The sequence below is a fragment of the Chiroxiphia lanceolata genome, chromosome 17 (genome assembly GCF_009829145.1).
Source record: "Chiroxiphia lanceolata isolate bChiLan1 chromosome 17, bChiLan1.pri, whole genome shotgun sequence".
Lineage (NCBI taxonomy): Eukaryota > Metazoa > Chordata > Aves > Passeriformes > Pipridae > Chiroxiphia > Chiroxiphia lanceolata.
The window spans coordinates 10,886,065-10,903,019 of record NC_045653.1 but is presented as its reverse complement, the minus strand read 5'-3'; the positions used below and the strand labels follow the sequence as shown (position 1 = coordinate 10,903,019).

General features: G+C 45.5%; 1 protein-coding gene across 5 annotated transcripts in view; it reads left to right on the top strand.

The window, feature by feature from the left end:
- Positions 1-5,970, top strand: part of MYT1 (myelin transcription factor 1) — a 66,411-nt gene extending 60,441 nt beyond the window's left edge. For 4 of the 5 annotated variants that reach the window (XM_032704609.1, XM_032704607.1, XM_032704611.1 and 1 more), the window contains exons 20-23: positions 102-193; positions 1,108-1,211; positions 1,328-1,471; positions 3,109-5,970. In XM_032704609.1, the coding sequence (XP_032560500.1) occupies positions 102-193; positions 1,108-1,211; positions 1,328-1,471; positions 3,109-3,249 (481 nt within the window). In that variant the 3' untranslated portion in view covers positions 3,250-5,970. The remainder of the gene's footprint in view (positions 1-101; positions 194-1,107; positions 1,212-1,327; positions 1,472-3,108) is intronic. The other variant, XM_032704608.1, reaches the window with a different exon arrangement.
- The last annotated feature ends 10,985 nt before the right edge of the window (positions 5,971-16,955 follow it).

Below are 16,955 nucleotides of genomic sequence, written 5' to 3'. Positions count from 1 at the left end.
CTCACAGCGTGAACTCCACCAAATGGTGCGTGCTCTTGTTGGGAACACAAGCACCTATAAATACTGAGAGTTTATGAAACCCATCTTTACTTGTTTTTCAGTTTGTCAGGGTGTCCAAGAGCTACTTTTGCTGGGAAGAAAGGAAAACTCTCAGGGGATGAAATTCTCAACGCAAAGTTCAAGACCAGCGACGGTAAGGATTTTCACTCCTCTGCCTTGCAGGTGTGTTGGGGTATTGAGCCTGTAGATCTTCTTCTTTGCAGACTGAGGAGGTTTCAACAGCTGAAATCTGGTCACAGATTTGCAAAGATGTCATGTGCTATGAAAACCTATTCCTTGGGTTTTCTGGGTGCTGTGGATGGTATGGTACCAGCCCCACTCCCTGAGTCACACACTTTGAGGGAGTGATGATAAAGAAGGCAAAAGAATTAATGCTGAAATTGAGATATTTTTTTTTTTCAAATATTCACTGAAATTTTTACAAATCCCTTGCAGTCATTCAGCAATTTTCACCTATTCAGGGCTTTTAATACTGCGATATTTCTGGATCTGGAATTTTGTTAGCGATGGCACTTTGCTTTTCCAGTGCTATTACTGAGCTCTCTGTGGTATTTGACAAGGTTTGAGCCTTGAACTTGAGTACTTATATAGTTTGGAACCTATAAATACCTGCACTCTTCTGGAAATATTACTTTTTTTGTGAACCTCGTAATTTCTAATTAAGACATGCATTAGGTTTTTAAATGGCATCTTTCCAAACTCAGGACTGGAGAGGTGACCTGATTGTTCAGGACAATCAACCTTGCTGGGTGTGGGGATGTGTTGGACTCCAGCCACTCAGCTGCCCTTTGCTTTTGCATTTACATATTGACCTGTTCAAGTATCATTGAACTGTGATGATCAAAACCTTAATTTAAAAAAAAAAAAAAAGTAAAAAAAAATGCAGGTGAGATGTGCATACTGTTTAGAGGATGTAAAAGCCAAGGTGAGGACCTGAGGACGCTGGGAGTGGTGATGTCTACGCAGCAGGATGGGCTCAGCAGAAAGCCCAACATTTTGCTTTTCCCAAGAGCATTTGCTGACTGTCCATGACCTTCCCTCCTGCAGTTCTGGAGAATGATGAAGAGATCAAGCAGCTGAACAAAGAGATCAGCGAGCTGAATGAGTCCAACTCGGAGATGGAAGCGGCCATGGTGAAACTCCAGTCACAGGTCTGTGTGCTTGGACGTGCCCCCAAGCCCACGGGCACGTGGCCAAGCCCCCTCCTGGGTGGTGGTGGGTGCCACCGGTGAGGGTTGGTAACCCTGCCGTGCTCCTTGCTCTGCAGATCTCCACCATGGAGAAGAACCTGAAGAACATCGAGGAGGAAAACAAAATCATAGAGGAGCAAAACGAAGCCCTGTTCCTGGAGCTCTCAGGGTTGAGCCAGGCTCTAATCCAAAGTCTTGCCAATATCCGCCTTCCGCACATGGTAAGGAACTTTGACAGCGCTCGCCCCAGCCGGTGTGATCAAGGGAGCTGTGCCAAACCCAGTTCACAATAAGGCTTATTCACAATTAAAGACTGGGAGAATTTCTCTCCATACACCTACGTGTCCTTTATAAGATCAGTACTTCTCCCTTATCTCTGAAGCTTGCATTATATCTCCCTTTTGTTGTCATTTTCTGCTGATCTCCCTTTGTATCTATTGTTCTGTCTCATTACATCTGGGAGCACTATCACAAAATAGGAAACTTTATCAAGGGCACCCAGTGCCTTTTAGGCTAAGACAGCACAAGCAGAGATCAGGAGGGATTGGATTTCAACGTCAGAAAGATCTTAGAGCTCCTATTATAATGCAGGTAGTTTCAATTCGGTTTTGAATAGCTGGCAGCCAAAGAATAGCATTCTTAAAGAGAATGTATTTTGTTTAATTTAACAAGGTCTAACAGCCCACAGCATGTTACTGTAGAGTTACTGAGAAATGAAAAGACTGCATTAAAATAGTAAAACCACAAAAGGCTATTAATTACCTTCGCTCTATTCCCAGGAATGTAATTACTGTTGTCAAAACCAGGTGTGTGGAGGGGGGGCTCATGTTATTGAGGAAGTTTTCCTCTTACAACTCGTAAAGACCATTGCAATGATCAGAGGAATGAGCTTTTGATTTATTTTTTTTCTGCCATCCTTTTTTTTTTTTTTTTTTTGGAATCCTTTTCATTGGGGGTTGTATTTAAATTCAGGCTCATTGGAGAGAAGCCATCCTCCAGCAGAGCAGTTTTGGATAGTATTCTCCCAGCTGCCTAACTGGCAGAAAACCGCTCGCTGAGTGCTTTTTTGTCAAGTATTTGACACAAAAAGGTCAAATAAACTGTTCAGCAAATATTTTTTCAAGGTTTCAGGCAACTCCAATTAAATAATGCCCACAAGACTCGTATGCTCATTTTATTCCTATTCTTTTTCTTCCTTCTCCCTTTCTTTCCCCCCCATTACTCCAAATTAGACATTTGCAAGGTTTCCACAATGCCCCTCAAAAGCAGAAGCTGTACTGCAGCAGAGTGCTGGTGTGGGCAGCTGTAAGCTCAAGGTGGCCAGGTTTCTGTCCTGACTTTGCCTTTGGTTCTTTCTGTGATGTTCCACCAGTCCTCTTGTTCTCCCGCCCTTCATTTCCATGGCTTAATTCAGCCTCCAGCCTGTCAGACTGCCTGAATGTGCTTAACCTGATGCTGTTAATAGTTCCACAAGGCCAATCTATAAAATTAAGGACCCTGTTAAGATCTGGCAGGATCAGGGGTTGCATGATGAGATTCCCACAGGTACAGCACTGCACAGAAAAAGGTTCTAGAGTGGAGACCTTTGACTGCCAGTACATACATAGAATCATAGAATGGTTTGGGTTGGAAGGGACCTTAAAGCTCATCTTGTTCCAACCCCCTGCCATGGGCAGGGACACCTTCTGCTAGACCAGGTTACTCCAAGCCCAATCCAACCTGACTTTGAAGACTTTCAGGCATCCACAATAAAATACAATACACAAATGGTTTATTGCAAAGAATTGTTTCAGCCTCTTCCTGCGCTTCTACTAACCCTTTCATTTGTTTGTTTTTTTTTTTTTTTTTTTGTCTGCAGGAGCCAATTAGTGAGCAGAACTTCGATGCATATGTGAACACGCTGACAGACATGTACACCAACCAGGAATGCTACCAGAACCCGGAGAACAAGGACCTGCTGGAGAGCATCAAGCAAGCCGTCAAGGGCATCCAGGTTTAGTGCCGCGGGACGGAGATGAGCAAGCAAACAGACTGTAAGATGGAACTTTCCCTCCAAGTATTCAGGTTTACAAGTTAGAAAACTTGTTTAATGAATGAAAAAAAAAGAAAAAAAAAAAAAAGGAAAAAAAAGGACCAAAATGTAACCAAGAGGCCATTTCTGAGACATGGAACTGATCGAACTCAATGTTCTCGTTTACTTAACTTTCGACCTTCTTGAGAAAAGTGGGGTTTTTTCTACCTGGACCACGAGGTAGATCAGGATGGAAGGTTAAATTCTCCAGTAGGCTGTGGGGCTTGGTAGCAGGTGAAGAGCAGGCAACTTTCACGAGTTGCCATGCTCTTGCAGAGTTGATCCAAGGGTTAAAACGTTACAAGAACAGGGTCTTGTCTGATCCAAGACTAGTGTATGACTGGCTTAAACCCTCATGTTGTCTATGGTCGTATGTCCAGATCACCTACTCACACATGAGTTATGTTCTATGTTGCTACAAGTGCTGGAGCTGCAAGCTACCTGTAAATCTGAACCTGTGCTGGGCCTCCCAACCCCGAAGTGTTCAGATATCCACTGGGCATGGGAACTCTGAAGTATTATAAAGTAGCTTATTTTTATTTTCTGAAAGAAATCTGAAGAGCAGTTCTGGATCTCCAGTGGAAAGCGCAATGGAAAAAAGGTTCTCAGGGAAGCTTTTGGAGTTTGCAACTACAGTATTCCTTTGTCTGTCTTAAATATGAGAATAGCTATTATGAATAGGCCAATTCCAGATATTTCATACAGAAGAACTCTTTAATGTGTCATGGTCCGGTGTATATGATTTTTTGGAAGTCTGTTTGATGACAGTTCTGGTTCTTTTCATTATTGTGATCATCCTTACAGTGGCGCAGTACTGCCAGTCCAGAGATCATACATCAATGCCAGAGAACGGTTGAGATTGCGATGAACAAAACGAAACAAAACAAAACAAAAGAGGCAAAAACCGACAAAAAGAGAGATGTTAATTGATGGCCAGCAAAGTGCTTACACACCGCGAATCGGGAGTTGATTTCTCACAGGTATCCACGGAGCAATGAGTATTTTTTTTGGTTTGGTGTTCTAGGATTTGCAGGGAATCACAGCGCAAGCGCCATTCTGCAAAACAAAAAAAAAAAAAAAGAAAGGGAAAAACAAAAAAAGGAAAACAAAAAAAAAAGAGTATTCAGGTAATGGGTATTCTTCCAAAGAAGCATTTTGTAAGCAGCTCGGTACACGCAGCCCACTGTGCACTTAAAGAACAACTCTATGATTGTCTTTGCGCCGCTGCTCTGCAGCACCCGCTCCATCGCCAGGGCCGGCTGTCACCCCACCTCCGCTCCCACCCGGAGCTCGCTTCCTTCTCCAAACACTTCACAAGCACCGTGGGGCAGAACTCCCCCCGAGGGGTCCCAGTGTGGGTGCATCTTGCATCCTGCGTCCCATATCCCGCATCCCTCCCGGCAGCGGGGTGGGCAGAGCTGGGGAGGATTTTGTTGGCCCCTACTAAAGGCAAGACTGTGGTGTTGTTTCGAGCCGAATCCTGCAGATGTTTAGGATGTAATTTGCGCTTTGGAGAAGTCAGTGGAAAGTCCCAGTGGCTACCGTGGCCACTGGATCCGGCCTCTAAGCCCATGAGTGACTCGATTGTGTTGGTTCCGTGTTGAGTTCCACAGGGCAGTCGGCCTGGGTGGGTTTGCTCCCATACTTAAGTGTTTGCAGGATCAGACTCCATGAGTTCACTTATTTTAGAACCCATTCCAAGTGCAAAAATACAAAAGAAAGGGAAAAAAAAAAGAATATAAAATTTGAGGTGTTAAAAACACAACGTTCTTAACATGTAAATAGAGTCCAAATTGATTGTGACTGCAATTCAGTTAGTATTTAAAAGTAGAGAAATTGCACTTACTGGAAGAAAGAGAAGAAAAAAAAAAGTAGTTAGTTTAATTATCCTGTAAATTATTTAATTTTGGCAAGATGTATGTAATTTATATTTACAACACCTTATGTTAACTTTTTGCTATTTATTTAACTTTTTTATTTATTAATTTTATACTTATTTTAAACTGGACACTGCACCATAGAAATGAAGATAAAAGAAGCAAAAAAAGTTAAAAATTAAAACTCTTGACCATAAAAAATGATATTCAAAAAAAAAAAAAAAAAGAAAAACCCCTATCTACAACTCCTACTTGTAATTTTGATGCAACCAAGTTATTTTTTATATATTTTGTTATTTATTCTTTTAATGATGGGAATTTTTTTAAAGATATTTTATAACTGAGACATTTTGATAATTTTTTGGTTTGTTTTTTTGCAGGGGCAGGGGCACCGGGGGGAAGAGAGACTTTTTCAGTTTTTCTTTTCTTTTTCAATTCATATTGTTTCAGGCACTGATAACAGGAAATGAAAATTCTGTATTTATTATTTATTTAATATTTAAGTCGGGGAAAAAAAACGAACTGTGCTCTTGTTGTATATTTATTTTGTCGTTTGTGTGTTGGTTATGTGATGACTGAGTACTTGTTTATGTGAAGGAATACTGTTAATATTTAAATAATAAAGAGTCACATTGAAAGTTATAGCAGGCTACATGTTATTCTGTGAAAACGAATACTGTGATCTACTTTCCTCAGGAAATGTATTTTGCAGACAGAACTTCCTTATGTACTGGCAGGGTTATTTCGTAATAAAACCCGGTTCTGTTTGTGACTTTAGTTCCTATGGTCTTTCTTCGAGCTGTTGCCAATATTCCTGATGTGTCCCCACGGGGCTTTGTCCTCGTCCTTCACTGTGGCTTGTGGGGTCACCGTGTCCCTGCTGACCTGGAGCTCTGCTGAGGGACTGTGTACTTCACACCTGGCTCTTCCCACCTACTAAGCTGGAGGATTTAATGGGAATTTAGGTTTGGCATCTCTGAAGGCTTTGAAGAATAAGGAGCTGTCACCATCCAGCCAAGCAGGTACCTAAAATCCCACTAGTGCCATGATGGGGAGGATCAAAACCCCACATTCCCAGGAGGGCTGGAGCACCTCTGCTCTGGAGACAGTCTGGGAGAGCTGGGGTTGTTCAGCCTGGGGAAGAGAAGGCTCCAGGGAGACCAAAGAGCCCTTTCCAGTGCCCAAAGGGGCTCCAAGAGAGCTGGAGAAGGACTTTGGACAAGGGCATGGAATGACAGGACAAAACAGAATGGCTTCAGACTGACAGAGGGCAGGGTTAGATGGGATATTGGGAAGAAATTCTTTCCTATAAGGGTGGTGATGCCCTGGCACAGGTTGCCCAGAGAAGCTGTGGCTGTCCCTGGATCCCTGGAAGTGTCCAAGGCCAGGTTGGACGGGGCTTGGAGCAACCTGGTCTAGTGGAAGATGTCCCTGCCTGTGGCAGGGGGTAGAACAAAATGAGCTCCAGGTCCTTTCCAACCCAAACTATTCTAGCATTTCATGATTTTGTGGCTTTGTGCTCCCACAGGTAGCGTGTGAGCAGAGGGGATGCCATTGGAAGCAGTACAGGAAATGCCAGATCTGGGACAGGACACAGAGATGGACACTTTTCTCTCCTAAATTTACAAAAAAAGCCTCACCAAACTGAGCTCTGACATTTAGCTCAAATGCTGGGAGATGGCTGGTTTTTATCAATAAGATTTGCTCAGTTATATCAGCCTGACAGTGATTTTTGCAGATTGCCTTCCTGGAAGAACAGAGCCTTTCCACTGGTAAGAATTTATGTTTTGAAGCTGTGGCAATGAAGAGAATTTTCCACTGATCTCTGTGTTGGAAACATAATTTCTGAAGTTGGCATAATGCAGTTTTGCTCTGCTGTAGCTAGAGCTCCCAAGGTGAAATAAGGTAAATCACATTAAGGCCATTTGGAGCTGAGTGAATTGGGTCAAATGGGAATTTCAGGCAGGTTCATCACCAAGAAATTCAATTGTCTGATTAACTGAACTGAACTTCCCTGTCTGTCCCTGCATGGAAGCACAAGCGCTGTCGGTTTATAGCAGGAGGAGGCGTCTGTACCACAGGCACAAATGTGAAGGGCTGAGTAAAACTCTGCCAGAACTGTAGTCAGAAAAATTTGGAGTGAAGTTTTGGGTAGGATGATTTCTTGAAGAATGTCCATGTCAGTGTGTGTTCACTAGAAATTTTTTCTCACTTCATTGGATATCTGCAAGCTGTCCTGGGGCAGGAAAACTGACAGAGGCTTAGGACAGACTTGCTTGGATGCCCTGGCTGTGTGGTCCCAAATGCCTGAGAAGAAACACCCTTGGAAGCAGGGACTGTTGGGGATGGACCCCAGCTTTCCCGGGAGCCCCAAGGACAAGATCTCTTTGAGGCTTTGCTGGGCCTAACTTAAAAGTCGATGGGGGTTTTATCCCCTTCACAAAGGAGAAAAACAGGCCAACCCATGCAATGGTTCCCCTCAACTGGCTGGCACGTTGTTTTCCTGAAGGGCACGTAATTGTTTTATGGGGGTTTCGCTCGACTTTGCACCGCTGAGCAGTTCCTTGTGCCAATATTTGATTATGATGATGGAGTTAATAGATGAGCTCGCTTGTCCTTCCTTAACGAATTGGCTGAGCTGTACAATAGAGTGGTTGGATTTGTGCTCAATTGCAGCTCGGGGAGCCATCACTGTGAGATGTTATCTTCTCGGAACCGGCGTCCTTTATCGCAGGGAAGGGAATTGAATTGGTTTAAGATGGTACACTGTCAGTTTATACATGAGCTTAGGAGAGCTCTCAAGCCTCCTCCACCAGGCCTAGGGTGAGAGCTGAACGGCAGAGAAGAGCAGGTCTCTGGCTTCAAGGATGCATAGGGTTGTTTCTAAACATGTCAACAAACCACTGACCAAAGAGAGTGTCACTTGGCCTCACTGATGCTGCTGTTAATTGTTAAAAGCTGCTAATGACCCATTCCTCCAGTGGTACCTTCCACTTGTCAGCATTGACCTGGCCTCTCCCAGGCAGCCACAAGCTCTGGCCTTAAACAGCTACAAACAGAAAGGGGACTCTTTCCCAGCCTCATGCATATTTTCTGACTTTCGTTTCCCCCACCCCACAGCTCCTCTGGGTGAAGGCTCAACCCACCTCACCCTCCTCCCACAGCTGAGGGGTCCTGAAAAACACACAGCTGGGTGGTCAGGAAGTGGTTGCCTTGTCCTCCATTGGGTTACCTGGGCAAGAAGAGAACTTTGCTCTTCAGAGATACTATTTGTCATCAAATTCCCCCCCCCCTTGGACCACAGAATGACAATGCTGAGGCTTGGGAGCAATCAGATGGGCTGGAGATGGCACTGCAGCCAATGGAGCAGCCCCAAGCTGCAAATTGCTCCAGCACAATTTAGTTGGATCAAAGGCTCTGGCCCACACTTGTTAACAGACTCACTTCTATACTTTTATGAGAAGATATATCCTGAAACGACCTTCTGCTTTGTACAGAAGGGCTTATGGGATTGAGGCTGTAGGAAAGCATGCATTCTTCAGACAAATAGCTCTCGTTATTCCGGATGCCTTCATCCCTGTCTTTCAGCAGGATGAATAAATCACCAATTGTTGTAAAAATGGTAGTATCAGTTTTAAAGACATTTTTGACCCTGTCAACAAGGAAGTATAACACCCATTAAAGCCTGCTTTCATTTCTATAACTGCAATGCTCTTTTGTTTGAATGTCAGGGACTATCTGTGAGGATCTGAAGGAACATGAGCCATGAAGGGATGGAGCAAGGCCATATGCTCTGCCTGAGCTCCAGGACTAGCATGAAGGCCCCAGAAGGACCTGTCCACACTAAGATGATGTCTGCCCTTCCAACATCATATCCATGGTTAACACCAGAATGTCCTTATTGAAGCCAGGATATGCCAAAACTTGTCTCTTCCTTACTCACATGTCCCAGAGTCCACCTAAGCTGAATATAAGGCAATGGCCAAACAGTTTGGACTCAAACAGAGGCTAATCTGGCCTTAGCACTGCAGGAGAGTTGGTTTTGATCAGTCAAGTCCAATATCAAGGATCAGCTCCTCAGGTTTTGCCATTTGCTAGGGGACTCCTTCTCAGGCTCCAACCTTTAATAACCCAGCCCAACCATGCTGAGGTTGTTTAGCAATTAAATAACATAAATCCAGAAGCTAGATTAATAAACAGTCCGGTCTGTCTAGAGCAGTCTACAGGGTGGAGAGATAAAACTATAAAATATTTATTATCGGCTTGGGGATGAAGTCATTAATTTAATAACTACCCATTGCTTTGCTTCTTACAGTTGTTAGCAGTCTGAAGGTTACAGAAGATTAGGTGGGAAACTTACTGCTTCCCTGCTGAGTGGAGCCTTTCCCATGAAAGCCAGGGCCCAGCTCCCATCTGTCACTCCATTACGTTCGGAGGTGGTGAATATATTACCGAAATAAAACAAAACAAAATTTCAGCTGGCCACATGGCAACCCTCCGCGAAATTTAATGAGGACACTGCCCTTTGTGCAGGAGGCCATTCCCAACAGCTGTAGAGATGAAGGCAGGAGGATCTTTGTCGACGCTCGCCGCTTGCTCACACGGTGAGCGCGGTCCCCGCGGCATCATGAGGGCAGCACCTTGGGGGACGGGTGCTTGGGCTGCCTCTTCTCCTGAGGGGTCAGGAGAGCTGTCTGAGCCTCCCCTCATCGAGGATTTCTCAGTGGGTCTTCAGGTTTTCAGGAGAGGGAACAAGGGTATTAGCTGAGTCCCTGCTGTGATCTGATATTGGGGAGCATCCCGGACTCAGATCCACACATCCGCTTTGCGGTGATTATGGCTGGAGTCCCCTGATGAGGGGGCTCCCCCGCTGACAAGTACAATTTGCAGCGATGCTGTAGCAAAAGTCATGGGGGGAGAGTGAGGGAGGGCGGCTGTGAGCCCTCGGCATGTTTTGTCAGGGGTTTCATCCAGGGACAGCAAAGGGCTGTCATCTGATTGAAGCGCACAGGGGGTAGGGTTTGAGCAGGAGGCAGTGTGTGATGTGGGACATGTTCCCCCCACCAGCTCCTGCTGAGGGGCTGAGACACTGCTAATCCTCCCCAAAGACTGTCTTGACAGCGAAGGTAATCAAATTGCCTAAATAATTTAATCAAAGCTTTAGCCTGTTTTGTAAAATAAATGAAATTAAAATGGGCACATACTGTGAGCATGGGACAGAGACCACAGCATAGATGAACACAGGAGTGCAGCCACCCAGCCCTGCTGGATGGCCCCTGACTGCAGACTCCCTGGGGAGGACCAGCAGCACTTATTGTCCGTCCCTGTCCCTGAGAAGGGCAGAAGAAACAGCTCAGAAAGTACTGAAGGGGGCTGGATAGCTCCTGTCTTGATGGAGGCACAGCTCCCCTGAAGAACCCAAACTCCTTACTCAGCCACCAGCCTTGGAAGAGCCCCCTGCCCATGGGTATCCCTGATCCTCCTACAGCCTCAGAGAGCTGCAGAGCCACAGGACCGATCCCAGGCAAAGGAGAAATGAGTGGGAGTCCTAAAGGGGTGACTTGAGGAAGAAAGAAAAGTCAACAGGAGAGATGGTGGCCAGGGATGGAGAAAGGCATCTGTGCTCTCCACCAACAGAAGAAATGATAAGCACCTGTGGGTCATGCAGTGATGGACACTGGTTTTTACCTTGTGCATTTGGCGGGCCTGGAGTTCTGCTGCCAATCCAGGGAGTACCTTGTTTTCAGGTAACTTCCAGGCAGTCTGCTTGACTCAAGTTATCCTTGGTGACTGTCCAGGGGAGAAAGGAAAACAATGGCCTCAAAATAACATTCTGGCTTCTGCAGGCTCCCACAAAGGAGATTCTTGCATGAGGTTTGTGGGCAGCTCAAAACAGGCAAGACCAAAGCTGGGTGTCCAGGTATTGGAGATGAGAAGCTCTGGACAGGTGGATCAACTGCAATATCTTGGCCAAGACTTTGCACTGTGTTTTAATGACATCAGGCTGTGCTTTAGCATAGACAGAGTGAGATTTTAGTGGTACTTTTATCAGGGTAGGGAGTAGAAGAAAAGAGAGAGAAAATTCTTGTGAATCATAACAGACCTGCAAGATATTTCTACTGTCACCCAAAAAGTAAAAGAAACACTTCTGCAGAGCATTAACCTCAATTTTTCTCTCACAGCAGACTAATTTGGAACTGTCAGCACAAGCATCTTTGTCCTGACCATCCTTTACCCTGGTACACATCCAGCACAGGCAGGGCTAACTGCAAAGGCCCTATTCCAGTATCATGTCATCACATTACCCTTTCATTTCTCTTATCAGTGCTGCCATTCAGTTCCACTCCTTATTCCCAGTCCTTATCACAATGAGCCAAGAAAGTGTGGAGCATCAGCCAGGAGGAAAAAAAAAAAAAAGAACAGGTGAAATTCTGATGTTGTCAGCTAAAATACTTTCCAGATGAGCTCTGCCCACAAAGAAGCTGAATCTTGGTGATTTAGTTGCCAAATTTTGCATTTGCTCCCTCTCCCCCATCTCTCCTCTCAGCTGCGGGCTCAAAGTGGAGTCCTGACACTGCAAAGTGTTAATAGAATTAGTCTCCTGCTATAAACTGTTCACTGGGGCTCAATTGTTGATGCTAAACTCTTATCAGCAGAGCCACCTAAAAGAGCATTAATCAGGAAAGGCTGAACTCCCTGCCTGGGTCACAGAAATTTAATTAAACCTCAAGTAAAACTGGAAAATCATTTTGAAAAGAGAAGAGACGAATGCAAAATGCTTTTCATCATTTGATTCTGCATCTTCGTAGTTCAAACCCTCAGCTGTGATTTCAAAGGGAATTTTGCCAGAGCAAAGGCTGAGTGAAACACAGACAAGACTTTCCTCAGTGCCACCTTTAATACAAAGGTCCTGATGCTGATCTGGGGTAAATGAAATATGGAAAACCACTGAATAAGGCCTGCTAAGGACCTGGACCCACAAATGCAAAACAGTAGAATGCCTGTTTCAAATAAAATAGCAATCTCCTTGAGTAAAGTTCTGTTATGGTTAAGGTTGTGTTCTGGTTATTAGCTTATGGATTTGCATCTATTTTCCATTTGCTGTGTAAAAAAGTCTCATGCAACAAAGCATTTATTTGGTAGATGCAGAGAAATATCAGTACCAGTGTTGGTATGACCTCATGTGGGATATTGTGTGTAGTTCTGGGACCTCTCTTTGGAAAAAGAAAAGATTAATTTATCCTTGAACAGGTGCAGGGAAGGACTGGCAGAGTGATTAGCAGAACAGAGAACCTATCTTGGGAGAGGAGATTAAAAGAGCTTGGCTTGTTTAGCCTAGAAAAACAAAGGTTAAGAGGGGATATGATTACTCTTCATAAATATATTCAGGGCGGGAGGAAGGGGAATGATTTATGTTAGAGGATAATATGGGTAGGAGATCAAATAAGGTACATCTTGGCCAGGAATAAATTCCCATTGGAAATCTGAAGATGTTTTCTTATTGTTGGAGAAGGGAAGTTTTGGAAAGGCCTTCTGAGCAGGACAGATGAGCCCCCATGGTCTTTATGGGGAGATGGACAAATGTGGCTGGCTCAGCCCAACAGGTGAGTTTGCAGGCAGGACATGTAGAACTGCCAGAGGCAAAGCAGGGAAGTGTGATATGGCTGCTGTCTGGTTGCATTTTTATTATTTATGAATCCATAAAATCCATTGATTTTATTTAATCCATGAATCACTTAAAAGACCCAGGAATCGTTTTCTTACCCCATAAATATGAAAAGCTTGATTTTTGAGATTTTTATTTGGCAGTTGTGCCCTAAATCATGGCAGAGACAGAAGAGAGACAGGGCACAGAGCAGGGTTCACTAACTCTCCTGGTAGTGCCATGAAAAGATGAAGCACCTCACTGCTCCATGTCCTCACTGTCACGGATCTCTGGTGACACCTTCTCTCACTCTCAGCCAGGCTGCACCAACTCCTGGCTGCTTTCCTTTAATGACACACTTAAGTGAGATGAATCCAGGTCTTTATGAGCCCTTTTTCCAAGTGGCAGTGGTTATGCACAGTGCAATACAGTGGAAATCAAGACATATGCTCTTCCTCTTGCTTCAGCAATTGCTCACAGAGCCCTTGGATGAAGTGAAGCAAGAGAATAGCTTTAGGAGACACACACACACACACACACATCCCCTTTGCACGGGCAGGAGGATCTCAAGTGATTTGCTGTTGGTGTGTTAATAATAATACCAGTATAAATGCATAAGTCTGCATGTATTTGCATATATGCATATGTGTGCATATGCACAGATAGTATTTGCATATGGAAATGGTACAGTGCCAAACTGACCAGAAAAGGCAACATAGCACATTTTACAAAATGAAAAAATGGGGAAAATATAACCCTGTGATTTAATGCTCCCCCAGCTCTTAATTTATGTGAGTCTTCCTGTCACTCACTAATTACCCCGTTAACTTAAACAACCATCTGTATTGCCAGGCTGCAGGTCAGCTCAGTCTGCTGGGCCCTGGCTTTGGGGCTAAAGTGCATTTTACTATTTGACCTTCCAAATAAATAAAAACATCCCATTTTAACTGATCATCACTATGAGACAGTTCAGAAGTTAATTCACTCTGACCAGTGTTTCAAAAATGCTTATTAAGGAAATTGGTTTGAAAAAAATGAAGGAGGAAACTGTAAAACACAGGGAAACAGAGACAAGGAAAGGCAAGAAAAATCTTGGCTTCGGCTTTCCCTCAGCTAACAAAGGATGGAGACCTGGTTCTCTCTGGTAAGACTGGGGGTTGCTGAGAGTAGGGACAGGGGTTGTACTCGTGCCTGTGAGGGTCCCTGCCCTGCCCCAGCCCCGGAGAAGATGCTGAGGTGGAACCTCCGAACCCCGCAGCAATGTCTGTACTGCTGGGGACACCTTGTGGTACACGGCTGAGAGAGAGTAACGCTGGGATTTAAGTGCCAGCAGGCTCCGTTTTCCCACTCCCACTCCACTTTTCCCACTCCCGGAGTCCGTGGGGGCTCTCCAAGCCGGGGACAGCTGCCCACACTCATTTACGGACAGCACAGAGGCAGGAGTGAGTTACTCATCTACCACTGACTGTAACTCCTGGCTAACAAAGCCCCAGGTGAGCTCTAAGGAGGAAAGGAAGGTGTTTTTAAAGAGCAGGGAAAGAAGGAGCACGAAGAATTGGCAGCTGGAGACCCATGGAATCATGAAATAGCCAACCACTCTGTTTTGGTAAATGTGTGTGTGTGGGGGGGGGGGTTGCAATTTTATCAGACAATTTTTTCCTTCCTCCACAGCTGGAGCCCAATGCTATGACATACATGGAGGTGTTCTCAGCAATAACTACATTTTCAAAGAAGGTAGGTGGGAAAAAGCCCCTGGGGGAGCAGAACCAGGGGGTGCCAGTGGGAAGTTGGGGATGAGCCCACGGAGCAGTGGCAACGTCTGCACAGGCACAGCTTGGCATGAGGGATTTGGGCCATGTGCAGCAGAGATGTGCATGAGATAGAGGTGCAGAAAATAACCTGTCTCTTGGGGGTGACTGTGTCCTTTCAGCTGTTCCCTCCCCATCATTGTGTCCCTGACATGTTTGGGGTGCAGTGAGGTGGGAACTTGCAGTGGGTAAGTATCTTCCCTGTGTGTTTCTCCTGGTTGATTCCTGTAATTCTCTGTCTAGAAACAGAGAGGCTGCAAGTCTCACAAGTGTTGGCAGTTTAGGGCTAGGAGGACTCATGAATACACCTGGGAGAGCACAGGATATTTGGGAATCCCTAAAACATTCCTCAAGGGCTTTCTGGGCTTCTTGAGGACTCGCTGCTGCAAGAAAGAGGCACAAGCAGTGCTCCCCTTTGCCCCTGCATGCTCTGCCTACACTGCAGGTGCTCTAGCAATAACAGGGAATTTTTTTACCCAGCTTTTATTTTCATAAATTTTACACATACAAAAAACCCCAAAACAAAAACAAACCAACAACAAAAAAAAGAAACCAACACCCCCCACCCCCCCCCAACCACAAAATAACTGCTATTTTTCAAGTGATGCTAGTGGCAAGGGGAGCAGATGCTGAATGGAAGCCCTGGAATCACACGTGCAAGGAGTTTGTCTGTCCTGCGTTTGCAGTTTCCGCTGTGTTGCCCATTGTGCCCGAGCACAATCACCACGGCCTGTTTTGGTTGAATCAGCAAGGAGGAGTTTCAGTGCTCGCTCTCCCACCAATAATCCCATTCTCCCAGGCAGCTGTCTTCTGCGGAATGAAAGTGCAGACATCTACAGAATTACCCCGCTGCCTGTTTGCAGAATCTGCTGTTACCACGTTAATGAAGGCAGCTGAGATAATCACCTTAAAGCATAAATAAATCTCGGATGCTGATTCACTTTCTCCTATTTGAGTCTCATTTACCAGAGTAATTCTTATTTTCTTTTCTCACTGCGGGCTTGTTGTGTCTGCCAAGACAGCCTTTTTTCCACAATTCATCTCCAGACAACTTAAATCAAGAAGCCTCTTGTTTAGATGTCGTTCTTCCTTCTCATTTTGCAGCTGTGTGTAGTATGGAGTCCATGAAGATCTAAGGCCAGTCCAGACAATTTTGTTTGATCTGCAGCCTCAGCCAGAGCTGTGTGGGTCACTTGAACATGAAGACAAATGCACACTTTTAGAGGATAATTTCTCTCAGTCCGAGACAGGTCACAGGAGACACCTTTTCCCCTTGTCTTGTCAGGCCCTACCATGTTACAACCACTGAGTGAGCTTACACGGGTGGGTAAAATTTAAATTAGGGGTCTAACACTCAGATCATGTTAGGGGATCCCTCACTACACAAATGGCAAGTCAGATATTGTGAAGTCTTACAATAGCTCATGTTTCCTTCAAGGCTCAGCCCCTGGAATCAGGTGAATTTGCATCTCGCTCACTTACTCCTCAGTAAATTCATACCTGGCATTTATGGTTGCAGCAAAAAAAACAAACCAACAAACAAAATTCAAGGATGTAACTCAAGTTAGGTGTTCACAGGCTCAAAATTAAGACTATCAACCAGTTCTCACAGCAATTTTTATTTTTATTTTTTCATTAAGTTCCCACGATTTTTTTCCCCAAGAGTGACTAATATCAGAACACCTGGTTCAGCTCCAGCGCCAGGACTGTGTGTGCCAGCTCTGACTGGCATCTCCCCAGCTCCTCTTATCCCATCCCACGCCCTGGGAAGCCCTGATCCCAGCGGGAGCTGGGGCACTGTGCTGTCACTATGGGGATTAAAGGACTGGGAGAACTGGGAGAACTGGGCGATGAGCTAAAGCAGCAGATGTGGAAATGCAGCCCCGTGCCGGGAACAAGCAATTAGGGCAGGGTGGAAGGGCACAGGGCTGGGGGAAACCAGCCACACTGGGACTGGGAGATGTTCCCAGGACAGATGGGACAGAAGGGACTCCTAGTCTCTGTGTGCTCCTGGTACGCTGCATTGGGTTTGCATGGCGAGGTTTTGGCAGCGGGGGCGGGTGGGGGGTACAGGGGTGTGTTCTGTGAGAAGCTGCTGGCAGATTTCCCCATGTCTGACGGAGAATCCCACCGGGATCCATCCCTGGCGCTCCCGCACGGACCCACCTCCGCAGTGGTACAGCCCTGTCCGCCCCCCCCCCTGCGCCGGCCCCTCATGGTACGGCCCGCACGGCGCCCCCCGCCGGGCACAGCAGTGGTGTGCTCCACGCGCCCCCCCCCAGCCCGCGGCGGTGGTGCGCGCCG